Genomic DNA, 27,500 nt, shown 5'->3' with positions numbered 1-27,500 from the left:
TTTTGGCCTAATACATCAGTCGACATCAAGCTTCCCGGAGGAGGTATGTGCGGTAGGGGTCGGGATTGAAGCAATGCCTCTGTAATATATAACATTTCATTATTTTCTAGTCAGTCAATTACATCATTCACAAAGGTTCAAAGGTATGTACAAGAAATAGAGTTGGCATTCATTCAAACTAATTGATGAAAATTTTCAGGCAGTTCGGTTACTTCACAGTCTTGTAGATTTCTCTTGCAATGCATTGTTTGTTTTGTATACCGTTGAAACAAATATAACATAATGGTATAAAATATTAACAACAAATACGATAGAAATAATCGAATATAATAATGGTAGTTGTTTGACCCCTTGTCCATGCTATGATATTTTCACACATCTTTGAACAGCTTAAACTGTTTGCCCACTCTCCAAATTCTATTTAGTTTTAATTAAATGATACACCAAATGTCCCTTAAAACAACGTATGACAACATATGACACAATGTGATTGATAACGGTGTAGATCAGTGATCTCAAACTCGCAGCCCGCGGGCCGCGTATGGCCCGCCAAACTATTTTGTGCGGCCCGCTGCTACATCCGCGGAATATATTTTAGATGTATTTGGTCATTAATTGTATGACCAAAGTCATTTTTTTTATGCGCAAGTCGGAATTAAAGATTTGTGTTAGATCTACAATGATAATAACGATCGAAAAATTGAATAAAGAAAAAAAATTCTCAACATTTCAACATTCACCACATAATGGTGCGGCCCGCGGACTCGCGGATTCCTTAAACTGCGGCCCGCTGCTTTGCTGATACTGTCCTCTGCGGCCCGCGTGCTTCTATGAGTTTGAGACCCCTAGTGTAGATAGACGACTCCAAAGCCATCTATTGCCAACCTAATATATTGGCGAAAAGTGGACGCAGCCCACTAAAAAAATCTAAAGATAATTCCCGTTTTCTACGGTATAGATCCCATTTTCTTAGCTACGTTCGATAAAAAAACGGCGTAAAATCGGAATAATCATAAAAAATGCTACGTCTTCGTATTTATTTTTTTTAAGAATTGCATCTTTTCCAATAAGCCGAACATTGCATTTTCAAAACAGAAGAACTGTTCAACTTCTAGGCATAAAATAGCATAAATTGGACGCTGTAAAATATAAATTACCGCCGTATATTGGCTGAAATTCTTATAATCTGGGCAAGGGATGGGAAAAATGACACGAGTGCACTGTCAGACACCCGTGGCTTTTTGATAACCTTGGATCCAGAGTTTGGATTGTACGAGCCACGCAATTGAAAATCACTTTTCTGAAAACCAAAGAAAAACATTTGAAAACACAAAAAAGGATGCAAGCAATTGCAATCACGCACGCGCACATAACCACAGATAGGGAAATGGAATGCAGTGCCGTTTCAGTTGCTAATAGGATAATAAATTCGATGAAATTCTAAATAGTAATGTTCCATTTCAAAATTAAGGTTCACATGTGGACAATGTAAGAAAGTTTTTAAAGCTGTTTTCATCCAGAAGATGACTAAATAATGCTATGAAAGCAGGCTCTATCTGAAAACCGAAGGCAACATAGAAGAGAGAACGCGCGCGCGCAATGGCGACAATATTAAATACATTTTTCACCTTTTGCATTTAAGGAACAATATAATGCCTATTCTACTATTGATGTACATTTTTAGCAACAATATCGTTGCAATTTTCACATCGAAATTCTATCTTACCGCTGTGCTCGGTAAATATGTTCGATCCTATCGTTCGCGTATCCTTAGACGAACGAAGCTTATTTCGGCTGGAACGAATCGAGCTGCCGGCACCAAGAGCCGAGGGACCCGGAGGACGTTCTTTGACTTGCTGAGCTCCCATTTCATAGATCTGGGCACTTAAAGAACTGTTTTCACACACGACCCGAATAAACACACTTTCAATTCAATGTTGGTCCCGATAAGAGCTGATACAAACTGGCAATATGTTGCTTTACTGTGTTGGATTACATGTTCAGAGGGTCACGGAAATGTAAATGTACCACAACTGTACACTTGTTTTTTAGGAGCTGATACCGATCTAGGCCCATTTTCAACACATACTCTTGCACTGTTAAACAGGAAATGTCACTGAACTGAAAACTGTCACTCGGTTTTTCTATAGATTGTACAATCCATAATTATCAGATGCAGATAAACTAGCAAAATGATATGTTGGATAATCCATTTTAAGAGCTCTGACCGAACTTTTTTCATTTGCTCCAAAATACCATTAAAGATGAAAGATGTTATACATATAGATATACATTGATTTATATCCATATAAAAATATAAATAAATGTATACTCAAATGCATGCATATATACTTCTATCTTATCATTTTTTAATTTATTTCAATTTTAGTTATTGGATAGTTTGGGCAGAACGGAGGATTTCGTTTCATCGACTACGCCATCTTACACGCATCTTTCCAATAATGACTCTGTTTCCTACATGCTTCTAAAGCGGTACGGTCGTTCTATGCTTTAGGGCTCGTATGAAATGCTATTTAGGAGCTTGTTGAGGAAGGCTAATTCTTGTTTGCTCTCGAAATAAATAACACGACGAGTGGCTATGAGAAAAGAAATCAATTTCGTTAGGCACAACATTCAATTTTTCTTCCCCGAAGTACACACATTATGCCTTAATTCATGATTCCAACGTTCACTCAGACACAAACAACTCTGGTTTAGGACTGCCTCTCAACTGTAATCGCTGCAATCGATTCTTCAATAGTGTAAACTAAATAAGAGAACACACTCAATATTCATTTCAAACTTTATTCCGCGCGACACGAAAAGTGGGTATGATCGGATTCTGTTAATTAAAGATTTAGGCACCAATCCACACACCGAGCAGATCCGAGCTAAAAACCCCACTATTCCCCGTGGACATTTTCCTGTAAAAAGCCACTATAAGCACCCCTCTCACTGAGTGCCTGATTTACAGCACAGGGCCAAAACTTTGGTAAAAGACTGAAATAGGCCCATCCACTCACGGTGAGTTACTGAATGACCAAAAAATCGCTTTTTAACTGATTAAATGTAATTTTTTGGTAAAAGACTAAAATAGGACCCCCCCATTCACGGTGAGCTCCTGAGTGACCAAAAAAATCGCTAATTTCTACATTTTTAGTAAACAAACATACATTAAAATATGCGGAAACGTAAATTAATGAATTAGGGAAGGGGGGAGGGGTGAAAAAAATACATTTAATCAGTTAAAAAGCGGTTTTTTCGGTCACTCAGTAACTCACCGTGAGTGGGGAGGCCTATTTTAGTCTTTTACCCAGACTTTTTATCAAGCAGTAGATTTTTTTCTTTCGATTACATGCTATCTCTTTCACTCCTACGGTTTGTTTTGATGCTGTCTCACCATTCACCGGTTCGTTCACGAGCGCTGCGTGTTCGGATACGGACCGTGCGCATGTGTTTGTGTAAGGACACGGCGATCGAAAGAGGATGGTGAAAATTTCGGTAAAAGACTAAAATAGGCCTCCCCACTCACGGTGAGCTACTGAGTGACCAAAAAAATCGCTAATTTCTACATTTTTAGTAAACAAACATACATTAAAATATGCGGAAACGTAAATTAATGTATTAGAGAAGGGGGAGGGGTAAAAAAGTTACATTTAATCAGTTAAAAAGCGGTTTTTCGGTCACTCAGTAACTCACCGTGAGTGGGGTGCCTATTTTAGTCTTTTACCTAATCCTGCTGCTGTTTACAGAGCTTTTGCGCATGTATTGGTGCCATTTTCGAAGCATTTTTGCGATGGTGTGTGTGCCATCGGTAAAAGACTAAAATAGGCCCCCCACTCACGGTGAGCTACTGAGTGACCGAAAAAATAGTTAATTTCAACATTTTTGATAACCAAATCTTTTTAAAAATATGCGGAAACGTAAATGAATGTATTAGGGAAGGGGGGAGGGGTGAAAAAGTTACATTTAATAATAATAATAATATTATATTACACTGTGTCTAGCCTGACGGCGAACACTTTTAAATATAATATTATTATATTATTATTTAATCAGTTAAAAAGCGGTTTTTTCGGTCACTCAGTAGCTCACCGTGAGTGGGGGGGCCTATTTTAGTCTTTTACCTAAATTAATGTATTAGGGAGGGGGGGGGGGGGGTGAAAAAAATACATTTAATAAGATAAAAAGCGGTTTTTTCGGTCACTCAGTAACTCACCGTGAGTGGGGTGCCTATTTTAGTCTTTTAAGTTGCGTCTAAACGAGAGCGAATCCATCGCGAATGCATCGCGAATGGTTCGCGACGAAGTTTATTTTTACGTCATCCCCATACAAGTGCGCGAAAACTTAATCGCGAACACATGAATGGCCGTGTAGGGAGCGAATGCATCACGAAAGCATCGCGAACTAACGAACACTGCTGTCAAAGCTGTCATTTCATATAAAAGAGTGACTGTTGTAGGGCTCTGAAGTGACTGTTGTAGAGCTCTGACGAAGAACACAAGTCTTCGCGAAGACTTTTGCTCAGAGTGGGCAAAAGTCGTCGCGATGCATTCGTTTGTCGTGTGGAAGTTACATTTAATCAGTTAAAAAGCGGTTTTTTCGGTCACTCAGCAACTCACCGTGATTGGGGGGCTATTTTAGTCTTTTACTGAAGAATTGCTGTAAACGACTTTCGCCGTTCCTGAATAGATTATTTTTCCAATGTTTTGACATTTTCGGCAACAGATTCTTCGTCTCGGTACTGGCTCGCAGTTCTAGAAACGTCGAAGTTACCTTTTTAGTGTTGGAAAAATCATTTTGTTTCGCGATAAATAGTTTTTGCAACGAAACGATTCGAAATTTTCTTCAAACCTAGTTCTTGCCATATCCGTTCAATCTTAATAATGTCTGAAAGCGATTGGGACACGGTAACAATATTGCGTAAAAAGGCCCCGAAGGCGTCTACATTGAAGACCGAAACGGCGGTCAACCAGGCCCGGCGGCAAGGCATTCCTGTGGAAACCACTCAAAAATGTAGGTTAAGTATAATCTACGAAATTAGAACAAACCATCGTAAGCTCCTCGAATTGTTCGTCGAAGGATGATTTCGTCGAGATCAACCAGAATTTGTCGTAGTTTAGAGCCAAGTTTAGTGCTTTTGTGAGAGTAAATTATTCGACTTTTTTCAGTCAATGCCGGAACTAACAAGCAACATGCTGCCACAAAAAATACAGCAAAACTGGATCGTGAGACGGACGAGCTCCGTCACAAGACAGTCAACGCATCCGTAGCCAAGCTGATTATGCAGGGTCGCCAAGCAAAAGGTCTAAGTCAAAAGGATCTGGCTACAGTAAGTAATACATGTGCTTGGATGAATACCAATATGATCTGACCTAATTCAAACTTGGTTATCCATTACAGAAAATTTGTGAGAAGCCACAAATCGTTAATGATTATGAGGCTGGTCGAGGAATTCCAAACAATTTGATTTTGGGGAAAATAGAACGTGTAATCGGAATGAAACTACGGGGAAAAGAAATTGGTACACCCCTTGTGCCTCCCGGTAAGAAATAAATGTCGGGAGGCACAAGTTCAACGATACAAGTTTGCCGTGTAGGAATCACTGCTGAAATATCTATTACATTGAAATAATATTTCCTGTTTCTAAAGGGATAACGGTGCGAAACTACATTTAATCTTTTGTTTACTCAAATCACAAGTACATTGTTATCCCTCTTGAGTAACTATAAAAATTGGATCCCATACGACTATTGTTTTCAACTGGAATAAACTCTTCTCAATCAATATAATGAAACTTGACTTAGTACATAATTGATGACCCGGTTGTAGCACAATGGAATGCGCTGAACGAGTAGTTCACTAGTTATGTAGAAACGGTTGCAGCCGAACATAAGCCTATACTAGTAATCAACAAGGACTTTGGTTATTGGCAAGAATTCCCGATAGCGCGCCTGAACACCACAAGTTAGGTTCACGTTACCACGCAAGCCACGTCGGTTGATTCCAGACGCATAAGATGCTGAATATGGGCTGAGAAGGTACATGGGCTCTGATGGAGAAGAGTTTAGAATTATTTCAGATTTAAATGTAGATGAGCCATGAATACCGGTGTGTAATTAATATTAACAAACCAACAATCGATGACAATTTAATGGTCAAATCTCCGTCGCAGTGCACAGTCTAGTAAAATTCGCGTTTCCGCTATTTGTGTAGAAATATGTCAATCTGTAGGGAATTGATTTAGTTGCATTTTCTCGAGTGGTAAACCATCGAGCATAATAATCCTGCTGAAACTGACTGAATAAATCATGTAGTCGCCTCTTCAATCATTATAATTTGTAACTCGTGATTATCTCACAGTGAAATACAAATTCCGAAAAATATGCCATGCTGGATCACTATGTCTAGTTTCTTTTCGTTGTAGACGACGCCATCCACATATATACAATACAAGCGGCATGTTATAGTTAACGGTTATGGAGCGTGATGCCATTTAATGAAAATCGTAGTTACCTCTATGCCACCTTCTTTGCAAAATTAAACCAATTTTCTGAATAGATTTAAATTATAGTTTATTCTCAACTATTATTTGCTACTTACCAATCTGCAAGAGATAGCAAAAAAACAAAAATAAAATGTTTTGTTACGTTCTTTAAACCATTTGCCCTTTATTGAATGCTTCACAGACAGAAGAAAGGAACAATATTAGTCTTTACGCAGAGGCAAAATCTCTTCCTTAATTCCTTCTTTTGTGAGAATATTAATGATGACCGAGTCACCAGTGTAAATGTCGCGCTCCGTTGCGGATATGAAAGTGTCCTTGATAACGGATACTGCCTTATCCATTTTCAACAGTTCTGGCGCAGCCTTGGTCATGTTCTTTAGACCAATCTGATTGTCTAGAACCGGTTGCAGTAAGGGACCAGCCGACCCGCCGGCACGATAGGAGGTCATTTCACAGTGCCCGATCGGATCATAGCTGTAAACAACTCCTTTGCCATTTAAGTCCAATCCAGCCAGAACATTGGATACATAGTACGGGAAAAATCGTCGATTATACATGAGAATGGACAGCATTTGAGCGACAGCAGGAGTGGACATCTCTTTCTGGTGCTGATCTTTGTACATCTGCATGCGCACCTTAACAAGGCTGGTAAGGGCTAAAGTGTCACACCAACAACCGGTCGATGCAAGCACTACATTATCAGACAAACGGAAAAGTTTGTTCTGTGTTCGAGTATGAATCGAATAACCAGAACTTAGACGAGTATCTGCCCCGATTACGGCAAAGTCATCGCCCGCGATAGCCACCACGCTCCTGCAAGAAACAAAGTTTTAGCAAACAAGATTCATATCAACTTTCCCTTAATCGACCTACCCGCCGTTGGACTCGTATGGATAAAATTGTACTTGGCGTATTCCAGGCACTTCGTATTCCGGAAAGTTTGCCATCTCCATCATGTTTGAGGCTACAGAAACGCTAAGGAATTTTGGAGTTTTCGCCTTGCTGCCTTGAAAAATGCTTGAAAGTGACTCTGCGAAATGTTGTTCCTTGTTTCAAGGTGCCTTCAAGAAACCCGGTGAAGCGCTCGAGGGATTTGCAAAAGAAATGAACAATTGACAACTGGGGATGATGTTTTTGTGTAGGCCGTGCTACACGAAGCGAAAAGTAAGAGACAGTTTGTGGAAAGGACTTCTCCTGTTTATTCGACACATCTTGATTCGGAAATATTTGTGTTTATTGGTGTGATGTGGAAAAAGTGATTCGAGACCCTTTAAGGACTATTTAGGATTGATCTTGCACTATAACACTTTACGTAATATGTTAGCGATACGATTTCATTCGATTTCCATGGTTGCCGCACGAAGAATATTGGTTCCGGTAACACGAAACCTCGGTATAAGAAAATTGGCAACAGGAGCTCGTCAAAATAAGCCCGGCGGAACTATAAGTTTGGCGTTGAAAGGTGTCATGGTCGGAGCAGTAATCGGCACTAGTTGGTCCGGCTATAACTTCTTTAAAGGCAGTGGACCTACAGATCACATGCTGCACGAGCATGTTTACCCTGTTGTTCTGGAAAAACTTCCAGATGTAAAAATAGTTCGCAAAATAGTCAATGAAAGCGATGATTCCGGTTTGGAACTGTTTTTGTTTCAATTTCAAACGTGTCCCTTTTGCTGCAAGGTACGTTTATTGTTTCATGAAAAGTCCTGCTTTCATTATGAACATGTTTAAGCTGCTACAATATTGTATTCTTATGAATGTTCCTCGATTTTCACAGGTGCGGGCATTCTTAGACTATAGCGGTCTATCTTATTCCGTCGTCGAAGTAGATGCTGTTCTGCGCCAAGACATCAAATGGTCGAAGTCAAAAAAAGTACCGATTCTTTTGGTAAAATCCAAATCCGGGAAATACATTCAGCTCACCGATTCCAGCATGATTGTGTCAGCACTTTACAGTCACCTTCGTGATAGAAATTGTGACATCGAACAACTAGTCCAATACTACCCAACGATATCTTACGAAAACGACATGGGCCGAAAGGTTTTCGAAATCATGAATAGGTATTTTTTAATGTGCAAAGATCACACTGTGAAAACATCGGTCAACGATATACAAGAGTAAGCAATTTATGGAAACCAATTTGTTTCCGAACCTAAATAAACCCTGGTTATTTATTTTAACGCTGTTGCAGGGAGGAACGGAAATGGCGTGTGTGGGCCGATGATCATCTAGTACATTTGATTTCTCCTAACGTGTATCGCAGTTTTGATGAGGCCTTCGAAACATTCAACTGGTTTTCTGATGTCGGCGAATGGAATATACACTTTCCTAAATGGGAAAGGGATCTCATGGTTTATGTAGGTGCCATTGCCATGTGGGCCATCGCAAAACGGTTAAAAAAGCGTCACCAGTTAAATGATGATGTTCGATCGCATATTTACGACGCCTGTGATCAATGGATTGCACAGGTAGAGAAGAAGAAAACAACATTTCACGGGGGAGCGAAACCAAATTTAGCTGATTTGGCAGTTTTTGGAATTTTAAATAGCATGGAGGGATGCCAAGCCTTTAAAGACTGTTTAGAAAACACCAAAATTGGTCCATGGTTCTATTCAGTTAAGAAACAGATTCTTGAAAACCGCGGAAGGGTTATTTAACCGTATTTATACACAATCAAACCGTATTTAATACAATCGATTTGATGAAATAAAGAAGCAATCCGTTATTGAAATTATTCCATCCATAGATAACTATCCTACAAATTACTTAACCCGAAAGAATAGGCTCTTTAGAAATGGGTCGATTCATTTGTATTGTTTGTTGGTTTCTGGTAAAGCGCGTTAATTTTCGTCGTGCCATTTACATCAGAAAACAATGTAAATAAATTCTCGAGTGATGATAACACGATAAACGCTTTTGAACATTTCTTGATATTGTACTGTAAATGTTGAATATGTATAGATCTTAATAACAAAAAAAAGCAAAAAAAAAGAGTCCGTGAAAATCATTCGTGATCTATTTCTGTCCATGTCCAAGCAACTTTCCCGAAGCAAACCCAAGCAATCCCAAGCAAAACTACGATTGTAAACGGTTAGAACGTGCCACGAGGAAACACCAAGAATGCTGTGGAGCATCTTCGTTTCTTTATTCTTACGCTAACGATCGAGCCGAGCAGACGATCGTGCTCATGATCATGATAAGTGATTCATATAACGTGAAGAAAAAGAAGTGCTAAAGCATATTTTGAATCTACTGTTTGGTTATAATTGTTCAGTGCACTACGCGGAGAAATTTTGTGAGTGTTGAATCGTTAAACAGCAGGTAAGTTTTCAAGCTTTAAGTTGCCATCTATTCTGTATGCGCTGGTGTCGTTAGATAGCCGCACATTTTTATAGTAATTTAACTCAATGTGTAATTTTGGATCGTTTACACATTGACATCTTTATATTATCAAAGTTAATGACTCGGTACGATGTCTTGTGTGGAACGGGTTACACTAAAGAAAGAAGATTATTGCCCAAAGAAGTAGAACATTTCACAGAATGTTTGTTCCCCGGTTGACAGAAAGGAGAAGGGACGCAGGCAAGAAATCTGACCTGCCTCAGCTTGTGTTTTTTCCGGGTTTCTTTTGCGGTAGCGCTGATAGGCACGCCTCAAAGTTTAGGTATGACTTCTAGGAATCATAATATGCTCATGAAACATAATCAAATTAAAACATTGTTTACGCAAGACGTTTGCAACTGTCAGTAATATTTTGTGGGAAATATGTATACACGAGTTTGCTGTAAAATGCGTTCAAAACTTTGTGGAAGTGGCAAAACTGGATGTAAAGAATGAACGAACGAAGGAACGTGCATGTGAGCATTTATCTCCAGATTTCATTTAGTGAAATATGATGCGTGCAGTGTATAATAATAGCAACATTTGGTTTCCTAGCTGACCGTTCGTGTAACGAAGGAACGTGCATGTGAGCATTGATCTCCAGATTTCATTTACTGACCGTTCGTATATCGTATGTTTAGAGAGGGAGTTCGACCAAACGAATTCAAAGAATTTGGTTGGTTGTAGATTCAATCAAATCTCATCGATGTGCGATTGACTTTCAAGACATTCGTTAAAACTAAATCTTTTTATACATATAAGTCATGCTTCTAAATCCCGGGTATAAAGCTAAATCTGAAGGTTAAGATCATTTTGAATACAGCAATGCATATATGTTTCTATTAACACGTGCGTAATAATCGTTAAAATATGTTTTAGCAATTAACTATGCATCAAACATAAATCAATCACTTAACGAACAAGATGAGAAGCTGATAATGTAATAATGTCATTAATATGTACCTTATTTATTTTTCTAACGAAAAAAATCTCAAACGATAGATGAGGAATTTATTTTAACCAGATGGTTGGTTCAGGATGGATAGAATAAAACAAGGATTATTGTTCTACGTACTGGTGGCCTTCGTCTTAACATCAGTTCGATCTGAATTGACGCCACCTTATTTTAATCTTGCTGAAGGCCGTAAAATAACGGCAACTGCCACGTGTGGTGTCGATACGGATGGTCCCGAATTATACTGCAAGCTAGTTGGCGCTAATACAGAGAATGATCACCAAAATCATTACTCGGTTATACAAGGACAGGTAAGATATATTGTTTGTAAAATAGATTGTTTCGCATATTTAACCCATGCAAGTAGTTGTACTCGTACTGATCGCACATCTTCATGCTCCAAAATAGGTTTGCGATGTCTGCGATCCGTCTGATCCAGAAAAGAATCATCCCCCCGAGTACGCCATCGACGGAACTCAAAACTGGTGGCAGAGTCCACCATTGTCTCGTGGAATGAAGTACAACGAAGTAAATTTAACCATCGATTTTGATCAGGTAAGATGAAATATAAATGAGATGCTGGTGGTGACCTAATCCTTCCAGTAATAAACGCGAGAATTACGTAATCGCCGTAAAACAAACAAATGAGATCGTCTAGTAGCTGGCAACCGCGTGCACATCATATGTATTGACGGCAACCAAAATGGATGGCCCTCGTGGTTTATAACAGAACGGAAACGAGCATCTCAGAACCGGAAACGCCTCGGCGTAGCCAGATAAGCGCTTCAGTTGAAATTTGTTGATAGCTTCCATGAACCCCATCTGCTGATAAAGCGCATATGCAGGGCTAGCACACGCATCGTCGGTTACGATTGTTGCTTAGCTGTAATCGCAAAAACTGGAGTTGAAGAAATAAAATAAGTGAATGGAGACAGTATACGGTGAAGACAGTCAAACATGAGTGAGACACTTCTTATAATGTTATGGGGATGTTTTTCCTGCTATATTGCCAGGCCATTTTATCGTATACCAGGCATCATAGACCATCATGCATACATCAGAATCATCGTCTAAGAGATGCTTCCTTATGCTGAAGAAGAAATGCCATTAAAATCATTATTTCAACAGGATAATGATCCTAAACGTACAAGTAAACCCGTAAAAGCGTGGTTTCAGCCGAAGAACATCGAGGTTATGGAGTGACCAGCGCAGTCTCCTGATCATTGGGAATCTATGGGTAGATTTCAAATGTGCTGTTTCGGAAGCAAAGCCGATGAAAATGGAAGAGTTTTGGTCAGTAATTCGTAAAACGTAGGTTGCAATCCCTGTCTCTCGATGTCAAAGACTTGGGAGCTCTATGCCTAAACGATGCGCCTGTGTAATCAAGAATAACGGCTATACTGCAAAATATTTAAGTGTACAAAACAATACCAAAACATCTGAACCTTTTATTCTTTTCAAAATTGATATTCTCGGAAGAAAGTACCAAGAATGGTGAAATACTGCTATTGTTTTGAACAGCTACAGTTTTATTATTTTTTTTTTTTTAGTTGGTATCTTAAGCTACAGTTTTAGTTATTGTAATATTGCCCTTAATAATGGGCTGGTTTTTTTAAAGTAAACCAATGTTTAATTTTCGTCCCTTTTTATAAAGAAAAAACAAGGATTTCGAATAGTTGGATGAAATATCATTTTTTGTAACTTTTTAGCCTTTGAACCCCACGGGCAAAATCATACAGCAGAATAGCGTCACTATTCTGCTATGACGTTGTATGACTATTTTGTTACAATTTGTATGTAACTAGGTAAACGGCCCGGTTACAGGGCGATGTACCAAAGCAGAATTATTTGGAATTTCTTTGTTTTCCTCTTTTACTTAACATACAAAAATGCTCTTCCATGCCATTCTAATTTCATCCATCCCCTTTTCGAATTCATTCCTGAAATCTCGAAATCAGTTATTTGACGATTGCTCGCAATGTTACCAGTGGACCAAGTGCACCGGGATGAAATGAACGTTTTTTGTAAAATGGCTAATTATGGGAGTGACCTCGTGGTTCGAGTTTTAAAAAAAGAATTTATTCTTAAATCTTATCCTACCTCCATGAGCCCTGACTAAAGACTGAAGTTTGTACTAAGACTGCCTTCGAACGAGCCGCTAGCTCGTACCTCTTGTCCACGTGACGCCACGTGCGTTGGGGTCCGGTGTCATCTGGAGTCAGCAAGACCGTCGCGTCGGTGTCGGGATTGATACGCCATCGATGTCTCGCCGGTCGCTCGCGGTTGCGTCTGTGGCAATTCGGCGCGTGTCTGCTGCGTCAGCTTTAGTGTTGGGATTGATGCACCGTCGGTGTGTTGCGATCGCATGGTGGTGGCATTGGTGGCGATCAGGCACATAACTTCCCCCTCGTTAGATCGAGCCGTCTCGGATCGGGTTTGGTTGGACTCGAATCGTGATTCTCTCTTGGAGTCCGCTGATCTTTTTTGCAGTATATGCTACCAATATAAGAATTACGGTTACGACGATGGTTCCGCTCATGATATGGTGCGTGGTGATGCGATGATTCATTTTTTCAATGTATCTGATTTTATCTCTGTTATTTATATGCAATTTGGTTAGGTTCTGAATTTCGTTTAACTCCAGTGTTGTTTCTGATACTCGTATCGTGGATATTGGTATGATGTCCGGGTTTGCTATTGTCTGCATTTCTTTTTCGGAATATTTAAGCCCGTTGATGAAGATTGAACAATTTTTGAAATTTACAAAGAATGTACCGGTAATGTTTTTCTTTTCGTATCCACAAGTATTGTCAAACGTTGCTGATCGAGCATTTTTAATGAGTGTACCGTAGTTCTCTATGTATGTGACTTCCATGTTGTTATTGTGTTGCATGAACACACATTTACTCTGGTTGGTACGAAGTAATTGATGTTCGCATTCGTTGTTGGTGACATTCCGTAAATTGGTGAGCTTAATAATGTATTCTCCTTCGATCGAGTTGAATTTGTCAATTAAATATGTTTCTAGTTTGCTGGTAACGACATATTTAGACTGTATGTGTATAATTGAATGGTTGATTGGAATTGGTTCCATCCTTAACATATGGTAGCTTCCATTCCGAAAATTTGGAACTTTTATCAGTAGTTGTAATTGATTATCGTGGTGGATTGCTACTGGTTCTAGATGTTCATACGCTTGGTCGTAACTCGTTATGTTGAGCCCTTCTTCCAAAAGTATGTGTATGATAAAGTCCAATTCCTTTGGAAAAAGTAGTGCTTTAGAAATTATTCCGAGTTTGGCTAGCTGTACTGATTCGAAGATTGTGGTCAATTGTTCCCTCACATTATCGAGGCTGAAGATGACGTTGTGCAGGTGGAGTTTTTGCTGAAGTGCGCTTAGATCGTTAGAGTAAAATCCAGCTTGCCGGATGAAATCGTGAATTTCTTTCGCCTGACTTCTTGCCGCTTGTGTTATGTTGTTTATGCGCTGTTCAAAACTTTCGTTGATAATTACTTGTCTGTTGTTTCCTGTTATTAGCTTGTTAGTGGAATGTCGCAGTACATTTAGTTTATCCGTTATTTCTACATAATCGTTATGGTCCAGGTTCCCTGTGATTGTTTTTATAACTGATCCTAGGATGTCAATGGATCTTTTAGATTTTCTAACTATCGGTTTAAAATTTTGTAACAATGAATAGATTTGATCATACTTGTGCCTCAGGATATTTCCTATATCCGATAATTGATTGTTTGACTCTTGTGTAGTGTCTGAATGGTTTCTGATCGTTTCTAATTTTTCGTCTAACTCGGAGATAATAATTTTGTACTGTTTCGCTATTACCTCATACTTGCTTATGTTGAAACTATGGATTACAAGATGGTAATTCTCGATGATTCAAGCTGTTCCCAACTTGATGGCGAATATTCCCGGATTTTTGCCTAGATCTTGCATTTTGAGTTGCGAGTTTCTAACTTTTCCGCTTAAGGCTAATAATAGTAAGATTACTGCTGTCTTCATTTTTTTTTATTCCTAAAAAGATAAGATGAAATGGGATAATGTAAATTATTATTATCATAATTATTTTTTATCGTTTTCTTTTTCTTTTTAGTTTAGTTTTATGAATTTTTCTTCCGTTTCCGTCGATGACATTGGCTTGCCTGTTGTCAAGAACTGTAATTTCTCTGTATCTTTCTTGATGCTTTAGGTTATTCCTTTTCCTCTCGAATGCCACGTCCCCAGTTGAAAATTGTTCTGGTTCTTCTCTAGATTGGTTTAATTTTTCTAGGTCTTTTAATTTTTTTGCTTTTTGTTTCTCGCAGAACTGTTTGTAAAACTCTTCCTTTTGTCTTATTCTTTCGTCTAGGTCTGCGGGGACTGGATCTTCGTTTTTATATCCAAAAAATAATTCCTTTGGGGTTAATTTTGTTTGAGAGTGAATCGAATCGTTATAGATAGCAACAGATAAGTTGATCTTTGCTTTCTCTGACAGGTCTTTTGTCGAATCTTTGTTACTGATAATGTTGTGAAGTTCTCTAATTGTTCTATGAACAATTTCTACAGTTCCATTGGAAGAGGACTGTCCAACGCTTGTGAAGTGATATTCTATGTCGTTCTCTTCGAGAAATTCTTTCACAGGTGTGGAGGTAAAAGAAGCTTCTTGATCCATGACGAGAAGGGAAGGTTTTCCTATGTTTGCCAAAAAATGGGTCAGTGCATGGATTATGTGCACTGTGTTACGGGTTTTTATAGGAATAGCTGATGTTAATCGGGAGAACTTATCACAAAGTGTTAGGAAATAGGTGTTACTAATTATGAAGATGTCCATATGAACAATTTGCAACGGCTTTGTTGGTGTTGCTGTTAGTTCATATTTCTGTTTATATGGGCGTCTTTCATACTTAGACTTTTGGCAGAGTTTACACATGTTGATAAACTTTGTTATTTTGCTTTTCATGTCCGGGAAGAAATACTTTCTGGAAATGTGAAGTTTAGTTTCGTTAATTCCTCTATGGTTGGTATTATGTTGCCTTTCGATAATAGCGTCTTGTTCTATTTCGTCTGTAACGTCTTCTAAAAGTTTTTCTGTCCAAAAGATTTTGAATGTTTTGGCTCTAGAGAAGAAATTCTTATAGAGGGTTTGTAAATTTAGTAGCGTATGTTTGTCACAAAGTATTCCGTTATGGCATTCCGTAGATGCATATTCTTTTAGAATATTGATTAGGACACCTGGGCTGAATACTTGTTTGTTAATAGTGACTCTATGATATTTTCTAAACATAGTAGTAGCTTCAATGCTGTCTTGAGTGGAAATTTTGAGGATTATTTGATTTCTAAATTCGTTCAGTGGCTTTTCGGTACATGGGATGAAATCGCCATCGTCAGTGTCTGCAGAGTGTTGTGTCATGTCGTCAGAAGAATGTGTGTTAATCTCCATGTTGCTATTGATTATTGTTACGTCATGATTGTTTTGTATGCGGGAAAGTGCATCTGCGTTACTGTTGAGGGTTCCTTTTTTGTATTTAATTTCGAATTCGAATTCCTCCAGGGTTAATTTCCAGTTTAAAAGCCTTCTGTTTAGGTCATTTTTCTGTCTAAGCCATACGAGTGGCTTATGGTCGGTGCGTATTTCAAATTGAACGCCGTAAAGGTATGGTCTGAAATGCTTTGTGGCCCATACAATTGCCAGTAATTCTTTCTCTGTTGCAGAATAGTTGCATTCTGCACTGTTCAATGTTCGAGAAGCATATGCAATTGGGTGTTCTTTCCCATCATCGTATTTTTGGGATAAAACTGCACCTAAAGCGAAGTCGCTTGCATCTGTTTCTAAAATGAATTTGTTATTGAAATCGGGATATTTAAGAATGGGATCGGTAATTAAAAGTTGTTTACATTCTTTGAAGCAATTTAAAAATTCTTCGTCGTGTACAATTTTCGTATCCTTTTTAAGGCATTTCGTTAACGGTTTTGTGAGTTTTGCAAAGTCGCGAATAAATTTCCTATAGTAACCAAGCAATCCTAAAAATCCTTTAATCTGAGTGGTGTTTTTAGGGGTTGGCCAGTTGAGAATTTTTTCGATTTTGTTCGGGTTGGGTCTTATACCGTCTTGTGTTACTATGTGACCCAAAAATTCACATTGCTTTTGCAAGAATTCGCATTTGTCAAATTGTACCTTGAGGTTCGCTTGTGATAATTTCTGAAGAACCTTGTTTAGGTTGTCCAAATGTTGTTGCAAAGAATTTCCGAAAACAATTATGTCGTCTAGGTACACTAAACAACAGGTGCCGATCAAATTTCCTAGAATGTTGTTCATGACGCGCTGGAATGTTGCCGGTGCGTTTTTTAGGCCAAAGGGCATACGTACAAATTCGAAATGTCCTTTGTCAGTGCTGAAAGCTGTTTTTGGTCTATCTTTCGGGTGCACCTCTATTTGGTGAAAACCTGACTTAAGGTCCAATGTAGTGAAATACATACTACGGCCTAGTCTGTCTAAAATTTCTTCGATAAGTGGGATGGGGAATTTGTCGTCTATCGTTTTTTCGTTTAGCTTGCGATAATCTATGACAATGCGCCATTTTTTCTTGGCGCTGGCATCTGATTTTTTGGGGACTATCCAAATTGGAGATGTCCATGGTGAAACGGAATGCTGTATGATGCCGTTTGTTAGCATCTCATTCATTTGTTTTTCCACTTCTGTTTTATGTATTTGTGGGTATCGGTACGTCTTTGTGTGTACTGGAATTTCGTCAGTGGTCTTAATGTGGTGTTGGATTTCTGTGGTACAAGACAGTTTCTCACTGTCCTTATGGAATATACTCACGTTTTTTCCAAGAACCTTAAATAATGCCTGTCTTTCTTCCTGATTAAGATGATCGTGTCGGATGAGACCTTCTAATTCTGAGATGGCTATGAATGATGATTGCTGACCTACAATAGATGTATTATTGTTAATTTCGACTATGTCTTTAATGGCAAAGGTTTTTGCTGGTTTTGTCCATGAGAATGTTACGGAGTCACCAAAATTTGAAGCAACTGCATTAATGTATCCGTTGTTTGCTTCATAAAGTCCAGCGGGAATTATTGTGTTTTCGATTTTTATGTCTCTTCTTAGGATGACATTCCCATTTTGTTTATCTACTGGAATTTTAACCATCTTCGCTGAGTGTCGATTGACTGTAATTTCCGGTGATCCCATTGTGCGGATGTTCATACTGATTGTTTTCTGTGGAAGAACTAACTTGTTATTAGCGACGTCCACCATTGCTTGCATGTCTGAGAGGGTTTCGTATCCCAGTATTCCGTCAAAGAACTTGTGAAATTTAAAAAGATAAAAATGGATTTTTCTTTTAATCCCAAAAAGTTCTGTGGTGAACTTGCGTGTGGCAGTATGTTTGCCTTTGCTGTTAGTTACTTCAATATGGTGGCACGGCTTCTGAAGTCGTGCAGGAATCAGATTTGGGGAGATGAAATTTTTATTCGAACCACTATCTATAAGTAGTTTTGCCTGACTTCCGGTTGGTAATGTAATCGTGACAAATGGTAAACCATTTATCGCGTTTATCTCGGAGGGCATTGTTGGGTAGCAACCTGAAAATTTGTCTCCTCTTCTGATTCCTCCTCTTCCGATTCGTTTTCATCGTTCTGTGATTCAACTTGTCCTGCATCATGATTGTAAATTTTGCTTTGACGAGTCTTTAGCGATGGATCGATTTCCATCGGTACCGGCTTGTATCGGTCCGATTGCTTGTTTGGTTTGTACACTTGAGGAGTGTGTTGGTTAGTTTGTGTTGGTTTTCCAACGTTTTTGAAATTATTGTTTTGTTTATTCTGAAAGCTCTGCGTCTTATCGTATTTGGTTTGTTTTTGTGCGGTTTCCGCATTTTGGAATTTGCATAGGAATGCATATGCATTTTCCAAATCTGTTGGTTTGGAAGCTTGCGCATAGCCAAAGTATTGCTTATTTAAGCCGTTAATGAATGCTGCGAGGCATTCTTGTTCTAGGAAGTGATTGATTGCTTCCCAGTGATTTACATAAAGTTGTTGCTGTCTCGCCAGCGTTTTCATACTCTGAGTGAGTTCTTTTGTGCGTTTATAATACACGTGGATGGATTCATCCATCTTAAGGGACCATAGCTGCGTTTGGTACGTAGCCATGTCTGACCTATCACCATACATTGTTTCAAGGGTTTCCACAACATCGTTAAAGTTCGTTGGGTTACCATTCGCACAAATCGTATCGCGGGCTTTTCCCTCAATTTTATTAATAACCGTCTGTTCATAGAGCTGCATCGCTTCTTGCGTCACTCTATTACGGAACAGGTCAAGTGTATTTTTGGCCGTGGTGACCCACGCGTTCAGCTGTTTTTTATTCCCGTCGAAACTGGGAATAACCCTGATTGGGTCGGGGATGCGGAAAATATCCGTATGCGTGCTTTGTTGCCGCAATTGGACGTTCTCCTGTTGCACCTCCCTCAGCCTCTGTTCCATGCTAAGCATGCTCTCGTAGAGAGTTTGCATTGTAACGTTTTCCATGCTTTTGCTTTTCACGAACTTTCGTCCTTTTACTTTAGGAAAGGGTTTGAAACCTAGCATGCACTTGTTATTAGAACTTGTGTTACGTAATCTAGTGTACACTGTCACTTGTGAAGCTTAGCTTGGTTTAGATTTTCTTACCCTTTCGGTATGTTCTTTTTCTTACCCTACCCCGAGAGGTTGAAACCAGCCGTTGAGTCCTTGGTTCTTCCGGTAACAAGCCGCCACAAATCGCCTTCGTGATGAGGGATGGTTTTAGAATTCGCGATGAATCCCTTGCCGGACGTCTTGCGCTACGGGTCGAGCACAATCTTTGACAATTTTATGAAAGTCTTTCGCGCTACGTTTTGAGCACTGCACAATTTCACTTTGCACTTGATTGACCTGATGAACTTTGGATTAACGTGGGTAAGGCCTAGCCGACTGCGCCAATTATGGGAGTGACCTCGTGGTTCGAGTTTTAAAAAAAGGAATTTATTCTTAAATCTTATCCTACCTCCATGAGCCCTGACTAAAGACTGAAGTTTGTACTAAGACTGCCTTCGAACGAGCCGCTAGCTCGTACCTCTTGTCCACGTGACGCCACGTGCGTTGGGGTCCGGTGTCATCTGGAGTCAGCAAGACCGTCGCGTCGGTGTCGGGATTGATACGCCATCGATGTCTCGCCGGTCGCTCGCGGTTGCGTCTGTGGCAATTCGGCGCGTGTCTGCTGCGTCAGCTTTAGTGTTGGGATTGATGCACCGTCGGTGTGTTGCGATCGCATGGTGGTGGCATTGGTGGCGATCAGGCACATAACTGGCTATCACTACTTTGTCAAAGGGCGCGATAGCTACACAATTTTGCTATCTTTCAAGATACATGTGGGCATCACGGCATTAAAATTGCTGCTGGTGAATGCAGCATTTGAGAACCCAACTCCCAGGCATGTGCTCTGATAGCTAAACGGCCCGGTTACAGAGCCTCGTTTGGAAAAATGTTTGTTTGAAATTATTCCTTTTCCATTTCTAACCAACCAATCAAACATGTCCTCCGTTCCGTTTTAACCATTGCCATGTTGGGTCATTTACGATTTTGTTTCCTCGCCATTCCGAGCGTTTGCTCGTGATGTCACCGAAGGAAGAACTCCCGTGAATCACGATGAGAATAAGCCGTGATCAAACACTTAAGCGGCAAGTTGATTGTCATTGACTCCAGGTTCAGGTTCAGATCCTGCAACTTATCACCGTATGGAACAGTAAACCAAGCGTGTCCCATTGCCCAGTTTTTTTTATAACATATATAAGGACGGACGAGCCGTATCATTGATGAATGATGGCAACGAAACCATTGCCCAGTTATTTTAATGATTTGGCGCATCCGTGTTTATGTATATTATTTCCTTTCTTTCGGTACCTCGCTATACTGGAGTAGTGTATCATTTCCTAATCACTTTTCTAATCGGTAACGACTCCAAAAGGTTGTCGTTGATGGATGCCTGGCTCACCTTTTTAGCTTTTACGCAGTGCATCATTTCACCACGAATCCCAACACATGCTGTAATGGTTTGTTGCATCATTTGATTAGCCGTTGTCTTCGGTACGATCTGGCGATAAACAAACTGTCCTTTAGCATATCCGCCGAACAGCCGAAATCTGCCGATCATATTTTGCAGTGGCAAAAGCACATGAAACAACATCATAGCCAGAACAATCTTCGATTGGCTTCGGGTTCTAATGCAAGGAATGCAAAGATGATTCTTTAGCAACAGGAGCATCTATCAGGTCCAGGTGTAATATTTGGGCATATTTCTATAATGGTCCAAATATTAGGTTGGGTAATAAGTCTTTTTGTATTTTGGCAATATATGTGTTTGGAGCCGTCTATCTCCACCGTTATAAATCACATTATGTCATATCATACCACGTTGTTTTAAGGGACATTTGATGTATCTTTTAATCAAAACAAAAAAGAATTTGAAGAAGTGGGCAAAAAGTTATAGCTGTTCAAAGATGTGTAAAAATAGTGAAGAAATTCGCAATATTTTGAAATGTTTCTATAAAAAAGGGAAAAATGCCGCGCAAGCCACAAATGAAATTTGTGAAGTTTACGGGAACGATGCTGAATCAGTTCGTGTAGCATAACGTTGGTTCGCTCGCTTCCGTTCTGGAAATTTTGAAGTGAACGATGCACCTCGCTCTGGTCGACATATCGTTGCTAAAGTCGATGATATTATTGAAGGATAGACCAGGATCGTCACATAAGCAGCCGTGACATCGCTAAGGAACTAAACATTCACTATAAAACTGTTTTGAACCATTTAAAAAAGGGTGGCTACAAAAAAGAGCTCAATGTTTGGAAACCGCATGAATTGTCTGTGAAAAGTTTATTGGACCGAATTAACATCTGCGATTCTTTGCTAAAACGGAATGAAATCGAACCGTTTCTGAAGCGAATGGTTACAGGAAATGAAAAGTGGATCAAATACGACAAAAAGGCCATGGTGCAAGAATGCAGAAGCTACACAAACAGACCCAAAGCCAGGATGACGCCGCGGAATGTTATGCTCTGCGTTTGGTGTAATTGGAGAGGAATCATTCATTATGAGCTACTCCAGCCTGGTCAAACTATTGATTCTAGACTATACTGTGACCAATTGATGAGATTGAAGCAAGCAATGGAGAAAAACAGGCCAGAATTGGTCAACAGAAAGGGCATCGTCTTCCACCATGACAACCCTAGACAACACACATCTTTGATTACTCGGCAAAAACTGGGAGAGCTTGACCGGGAAGTTTTGATGCATCCTCCATATAGCCCAGACCATGCACCATCGGATTACCACTTGTTTCTTTCTATGCCCAAACCCCCCTAATTGAGTACGCCTGAAAACATCGTGTCACAATTTTTTAACGATAAACCACGCAGTTTTTACACTAAAGGAATTATGTTTTTAGGCGAAAAATGGATAATATTTGGTTGAATAAAGTTGCTCAAAACCAGAAATATATCCCTTTGATGTCTTGCTAAAAATAAGACTTGCTACTGTGGTCAAGAAATAAGAAGCATCGGTACACAATTTGCTGGTGTTAACGATTTTTTTTCATTCTCGTATTTGTAGGTTGCCAGTACTGTCGACAATATCCATGCCAAGTTTCACGTCAAAATAATGATAAGTTTTTGAAATATGATTTTTTTTGTCATGTACTAAGAGTGCATTCCTCGTTTTTCGCTCTTGTGATCTTTCTGGAGCAATAGAGGCTTTTTTTTAAAGAAACAGTTTTCAAGTAACTTAGGTCCATAACTCCATTATTTGTGGCGATAAAACCATCCAATGGGCCTCAAAACATGTGTTTGGGATAAACAAACTAAAATACATTTTTGAAATTGAGAGGAAAAATGTCTATTTGTTTATTTTGGAGTAAAAACTGTATAACACCACAATAAAATACATGAGAGTGGATAAACTTTTTTGCGTGCTTTTCGTACCTTGCTCCACTGTGTAAAAAGCATAATAAAGAAGAATAAAAAACAAACTATTGATATGTGAAACGCATTTTTAGGCTGAGCGTTTCCATGAAAAATGAGTCAAAATGTAAATTGTTTGCAAGGGGTGGATAAACTTTTTTTGCATACTGTAATATATGTAGCTGCTTGCCCCGCACATTTCACCATTGCTGCACGCGCCTCGTGGATACGCGGGTTAAAAGCGCGATTCTTCCTCAACTCCACGCGCGGTGGAGTCTCCCTTAATTGCTGCTCCAGCGCGTTCATGCGCTCAGAAACCGCACTCTTCTTTTCCATCTGCAGATATGAGCAGACGTTTTCTACTACTCTCGCGAGTTTTTGTAATAAAATCAGACTAAAGCTTACATTTCCCGGTCTCAAAAGCTAATTCGTTAAAACGTCTGGGATGTATACGGAGCCCCACATCCTTTTTCCCACTTCTGACAAACAAACCGAACAAAAAATTAATTGTGAACGCTCTTTTCCCATTTTTGTGATAGTAGGACGAAAGATCTCTTTTATATTTGATTCACACACACCTACCTCATTTTCGTTGTTTTATTATTTCTTGTGCTTTTAGGAATTTCACGTTGCCTATCTATTTATTCGTATGGGTAACTCTCCTCGTCCGGGTTTGTGGTCTCTTGAGAAATCAAGTGATTACGGAAAAACATGGACACCTTGGCAGCATTTTTCTGATTCACCTGCAGATTGTGTTACATTTTTTGGGGCAAACAGTTTGAAACCGCTACAGCATGACGACGACGTTATCTGCACTATGGAACATTCAAAAATTGTTCCACTTGAAGGCGGTGAAGTAAGTTTCCTATTTTAAGTAAGATTCTATTTTGTTTCGATTGAGCGGGGCCATTAAAATATCCTTTATTTTGTATGTAAAACATTTTCCAGATACCGATCAGACTGTTGAATAATCGCCCATCGGCCAACAACTATTTCAATTCATCTACACTGCAAGAATGGAGTAGAGCCACCAATATTAGAATTCGTCTGCTAAGAACTAAAAATTTGCTAGGCCATCTTATGTCCGTCGCCAGACAAGATCCTACGGTGACGAGACGTGTAAGTGAAACTATATGATTTTCTTTCTAAATGGTATATAGTGATCTTTTTATGTTTACTTTTGCAGTATTTTTACTCAATCAAAGATATTTCAATCGGTGGCCGATGTGTTTGCAATGGTCACGCTAATACTTGCAATGTGCTTGACCCTCGATCACCGACCCGTATTTTGGCTTGCCAATGTCAGCATAATACTTGTGGAATTCAGTGCGCCGAATGCTGTCCTGGGTATGAACAAAAAAAGTGGCATCAAAACACTAATGCACGCCCTTTCCAATGTGAACGTAAGTGTCTTTGGTTACGTTTAACGGATTATACAGTTTCTAGTTAACTATTGATATTGATTTCTAGCTTGCAACTGCCACGGGCATTCCAATGAGTGCGTTTACTCGGAGGACGTGGACATAAAGGGACTTTCACTTGATGTGAATGGAAACTACGAGGGAGGTGGTGTTTGCCAAAATTGTCAGCACAACACTAAAGGAATTAATTGTAACCAGTGTCAAGATAAGTTCTTTCGTCCCAGGGGAAAATTTTGGAACGAAACAGACGTGTGCGAAGGTAAGCAAACAAATAATCCAAAATACATAAATTGCATGAATTGCATTTTAATGCTATGGAATGTTCAGCTTGCAACTGCGATCACTTCTACTCTACGGGCAACTGCGAAGAAGAGACCGGTCGATGTGAGTGTCGCGTCGAATTTCAGCCACCATACTGCGACTCATGTTCATATGGACATTTTGGTTACCCTAACTGCCGCCCTTGTGAGTGTAACTTGAATGCCACGGTTGGCTACTACTGCGAGGCAGTAAATGGTGCTTGTCCTTGTAAACCCAATTTCGATGGTGCTCAATGCAAGCAGTGTGCCAAAGAATACTACCAGTTTCCAAGTTGTGAACGTAAGTTCTTCCGTAGTGATAGTGTAGTGCATCTATTATGATAATCGTTTAATGTTCTCTTCCGCAGCATGCGAGTGCAACATGAATGGAGCCATTGATCGGGTATGCAATGAGGAGAGTGGGCAGTGTAAATGTAAACCGAATTTTTCTGGTCGAGTTTGCGAAAGTTGCAAGAACGGATTCTATAGTTACCCCGAATGTACATGTAAGTAAATTTGTTAATAGTTCATATTGCTTTAAATAATATATTTTTTCTCTGTACAGATTGCAATTGCGATGTTCGCGGGACACTTGAGGAAGTTTGTGACAAAAGTACTGGTTCATGTTTATGCCGAGAAGGTTATAGTGGGCCACGGTGTGATCAGTGTATGCCAGGATATTTTAACTATCCAGATTGTGTGCCATGTAACTGTTCTAGCGCTGGCAGTACTTCCACGATATGTGATGTTACGGGGCGATGCTCATGTTTGGACAATTTCGGAGGACGGCAGTGTACAGCGTGTTTGGCCGGATATTATCAATATCCGGAATGCTTGCCATGTAACTGTAATTCTTACGGTTCATCAGCCAAATCTTGTACGAGTGAAGGGCAGTGTCAATGTAAAGACAACTTTGATGGAAAGACGTGCCAGAGCTGTAGAGAAGGATTTTATAATTTCCCCGCCTGCGAAGAATGCAACTGCGATCCTGCAGGGGTAATAGCGCGTTTTGCCGGCTGTGGTTCGGTTCCTGCCGGAGAGCTATGTCAATGCAAGGAACGGGTGCACGGTAGAATTTGTGATAAATGTCGTCCACTGTACTGGAATTTGACGGCTACTAATCCTCACGGCTGCCAGGATTGCGAGTGTTTCATAGATGGAACAATCGGTGCGTTGGATACGTGCGATACTAAGACTGGCCAATGTGCCTGCAAACCATCGGTTAAAGGTCGTCAATGTGCTGAATGCAAAGATGGAACGTTTGACCTTTTTGGTTCAAGTCTCTTTGGATGTAAAGATTGCGGATGCGATATTGGTGGCGCGGCAAATAAAGTGTGTAATAAGGAAACAGGGCAATGCAGATGCCATCCCCGCGTTTCTGGTAGAACATGCTCTTTTCCTCTGACTACGCATTACTATCCAACGCTTTATCAGTTTCAATTTGAATATGAAGACGGATACACTCAGTCTGGAGCACAAGTTCGTTACCAGTTCCATGAAGACATATTCCCTGAGTTTAGCAGCCGAGGATATGCTGTTATGTCGTCTTTGCAAAATGAAATTTTCAATGAGGTCAACGTTGTTAAATCATCTGTATATCGGTTGGTGATAAGATACAAAAATCCAAATGCTGAGAGCATTATAGCGACGATTCTTATCACACCGGACAACCCGACAGAGTTGGAGCAAAAAACAAAAGTGCTGTTTAAACCGAATGAACATGCCGAGTTTGTGACCGTTTCAGACGCAAGAGGGGATGTTCCTTCCCCAGTAGTGCTTGATCCTGGAAGTTATACAATAAGCATAAAAACGGATAAAACACTATTTTTGGATTATTTCGTTTTGTTGCCGGCCGCGTACTATGAAGCATCGATACTCACGAAAAGAATAGAAAATCCATGCGAAATCTCTGATCATGGCCTGTGTCGACATTATCAATATCCGAGCATTAATATGTACAGCCCTCAATCAGAGGCATTCATTGTTGAAGACGAACAAAGCTTTAAGCCAGCGGAATATTTCAAAGACTATGAGCATATGGATGTTGTGCGTGTTAAAGATCTGCCAATTCTTACCAACACTCAACCGGAATTGTTCTATCCAGTGCAAGTAACACATGCTGGACGTTATGTTATCGTAATAGATTACATTACAAATCGCAACAACCCCGATGTTGTTATACTACAAATCAATCTTGTCGGTGATATTGATCAAGACGGTTCTGCTAATACGTATCCTTGCATGTATACAATGGTGTGCAGACAACCAGTAATTGACAAGGAATCTCGTGAAAAAATATTCTTTTTGGATCCAAACAGTGCGAAACCGATACATGTAACAAGCCATGACTTATCTGGTACGATTGCGATAAAGTCGATAACCGCCATTCCTTTCGAGGACTGGGCAACAGATTATATTCGCCCAAAATCAGTGTGTGTAATGCAAAATGGTAATTGCGTAAAAACAAGTTATACCACGGCTCCGGATTCAAAGAAAATTGAATTCGAAACAGGAAATGAGCATCGCATAGCATCAGACCTTCCCAACGATCAACTCGATAATAGTACCAAGTTAATTCTCCTAGATAAACAGTACCCAGATATCACAATTAATGCCAGCTTAATGCACCCGAATCGATATGTGATAATCATAAAGTACTTCCAACCGGATCACCCCTTGTACACTGTACAGTACCGAGTGGCGACCTTAATGCAAAACTACGATGGGCGGCTAGAAGTTCGACACTGCCCAGCTAACAGTGGATGCCAAGAGGTCCTGAAACAAGATAATGGAAATGTGGAGTTTGATCTACAGGATAATATTGAAGTCACAATCCTAAATTCCGGTAATCAGCGTTTATGGGTGGACTATGTTCAGCTTGTGCCAGCAGATCAATTTAACGACGGTCTTTTACGAGAAGAAATGTTCGACCAAACTATAGAATTCATTCAACAGTGCGGT

General features: G+C 39.7%; 5 protein-coding genes across 14 annotated transcripts in view; 3 read left to right on the top strand and 2 right to left on the bottom strand.

Moving 5' to 3' along the window:
- LOC126577867 (tyrosine-protein kinase Abl) overlaps positions 1-2,885 on the bottom strand; it is a 12,199-nt gene extending 9,314 nt beyond the window's left edge. The window contains exons 1-4 of one of the 7 annotated variants that reach the window (XM_050239856.1): positions 2,662-2,885; positions 2,447-2,597; positions 1,727-2,144; positions 1-79 (exon numbers count right to left, since the gene is read on the bottom strand). The exon at positions 1-79 is cut by the window's left edge and continues 866 nt beyond it. In XM_050239856.1, the coding sequence (XP_050095813.1) occupies positions 1-79; positions 1,727-1,868 (221 nt within the window). In that variant the 5' untranslated portion in view covers positions 1,869-2,144; positions 2,447-2,597; positions 2,662-2,885. Of the gene's footprint in view, positions 80-1,726; positions 2,185-2,446; positions 2,598-2,661 lie in introns of all 7 variants that reach the window. The other 6 variants (XM_050239858.1, XM_050239857.1, XM_050239859.1 and 3 more) reach the window with 6 other exon arrangements.
- Positions 2,886-4,493: 1,608 nt separating this feature from the next.
- On the top strand, positions 4,494-6,329 carry LOC126574438 (endothelial differentiation-related factor 1 homolog). Its single transcript, XM_050234635.1, has 3 exons — positions 4,494-5,016; positions 5,172-5,332; positions 5,404-6,329. The coding sequence occupies exons 1-3, from the start codon at positions 4,887-4,889 to the stop codon at positions 5,554-5,556; spliced, it is 444 nt and encodes a 147-aa protein (XP_050090592.1). The 5' UTR covers positions 4,494-4,886; the 3' UTR covers positions 5,557-6,329.
- A 318-nt stretch (positions 6,330-6,647) lies between these two features.
- LOC126574324 (proteasome subunit beta type-1) lies at positions 6,648-7,596 on the bottom strand. The gene is made up of 2 exons (XM_050234463.1): positions 7,382-7,596; positions 6,648-7,321 (listed from the first exon to the last, which is right to left on the bottom strand). Exons 1-2 carry the CDS (start codon positions 7,462-7,464, stop codon positions 6,709-6,711), a joined length of 696 nt encoding a protein of 231 aa, XP_050090420.1. The 5' UTR covers positions 7,465-7,596; the 3' UTR covers positions 6,648-6,708.
- Positions 7,597-7,707: 111 nt separating this feature from the next.
- On the top strand, positions 7,708-9,250 carry LOC126574691 (prostaglandin E synthase 2). Its single transcript, XM_050235033.1, has 3 exons — positions 7,708-8,188; positions 8,286-8,626; positions 8,701-9,250. Exons 1-3 carry the CDS (start codon positions 7,826-7,828, stop codon positions 9,164-9,166), a joined length of 1,170 nt encoding a protein of 389 aa, XP_050090990.1. The 5' UTR covers positions 7,708-7,825; the 3' UTR covers positions 9,167-9,250.
- Positions 9,251-9,675: 425 nt separating this feature from the next.
- LOC126578925 (laminin subunit alpha) overlaps positions 9,676-27,500 on the top strand; it is a 25,377-nt gene continuing 7,552 nt past the window's right edge. For 2 of the 4 annotated variants that reach the window (XM_050241976.1, XM_050241974.1), the window contains exons 1-10: positions 9,676-9,830; positions 10,893-11,156; positions 11,254-11,400; positions 23,439-23,675; positions 23,768-23,938; positions 24,006-24,222; positions 24,290-24,499; positions 24,568-24,840; positions 24,908-25,045; positions 25,105-27,500. The exon at positions 25,105-27,500 is cut by the window's right edge and continues 6,354 nt beyond it. In XM_050241976.1, the coding sequence (XP_050097933.1) occupies positions 10,929-11,156; positions 11,254-11,400; positions 23,439-23,675; positions 23,768-23,938; positions 24,006-24,222; positions 24,290-24,499; positions 24,568-24,840; positions 24,908-25,045; positions 25,105-27,500 (4,017 nt within the window). In that variant the 5' untranslated portion in view covers positions 9,676-9,830; positions 10,893-10,928. Of the gene's footprint in view, positions 9,831-10,448; positions 10,477-10,892; positions 11,157-11,253; positions 11,401-23,438; positions 23,676-23,767; positions 23,939-24,005; positions 24,223-24,289; positions 24,500-24,567; positions 24,841-24,907; positions 25,046-25,104 lie in introns of those variants that run through there. The other 2 variants (XM_050241977.1, XM_050241975.1) reach the window with 2 other exon arrangements.

This window comes from Anopheles aquasalis, chromosome 3, assembly GCF_943734665.1.
Source record: "Anopheles aquasalis chromosome 3, idAnoAquaMG_Q_19, whole genome shotgun sequence".
Taxonomy (NCBI): Eukaryota; Metazoa; Arthropoda; class Insecta; order Diptera; family Culicidae; genus Anopheles; species Anopheles aquasalis.
This window is presented reverse-complemented; position numbering and strand designations above follow the sequence as displayed.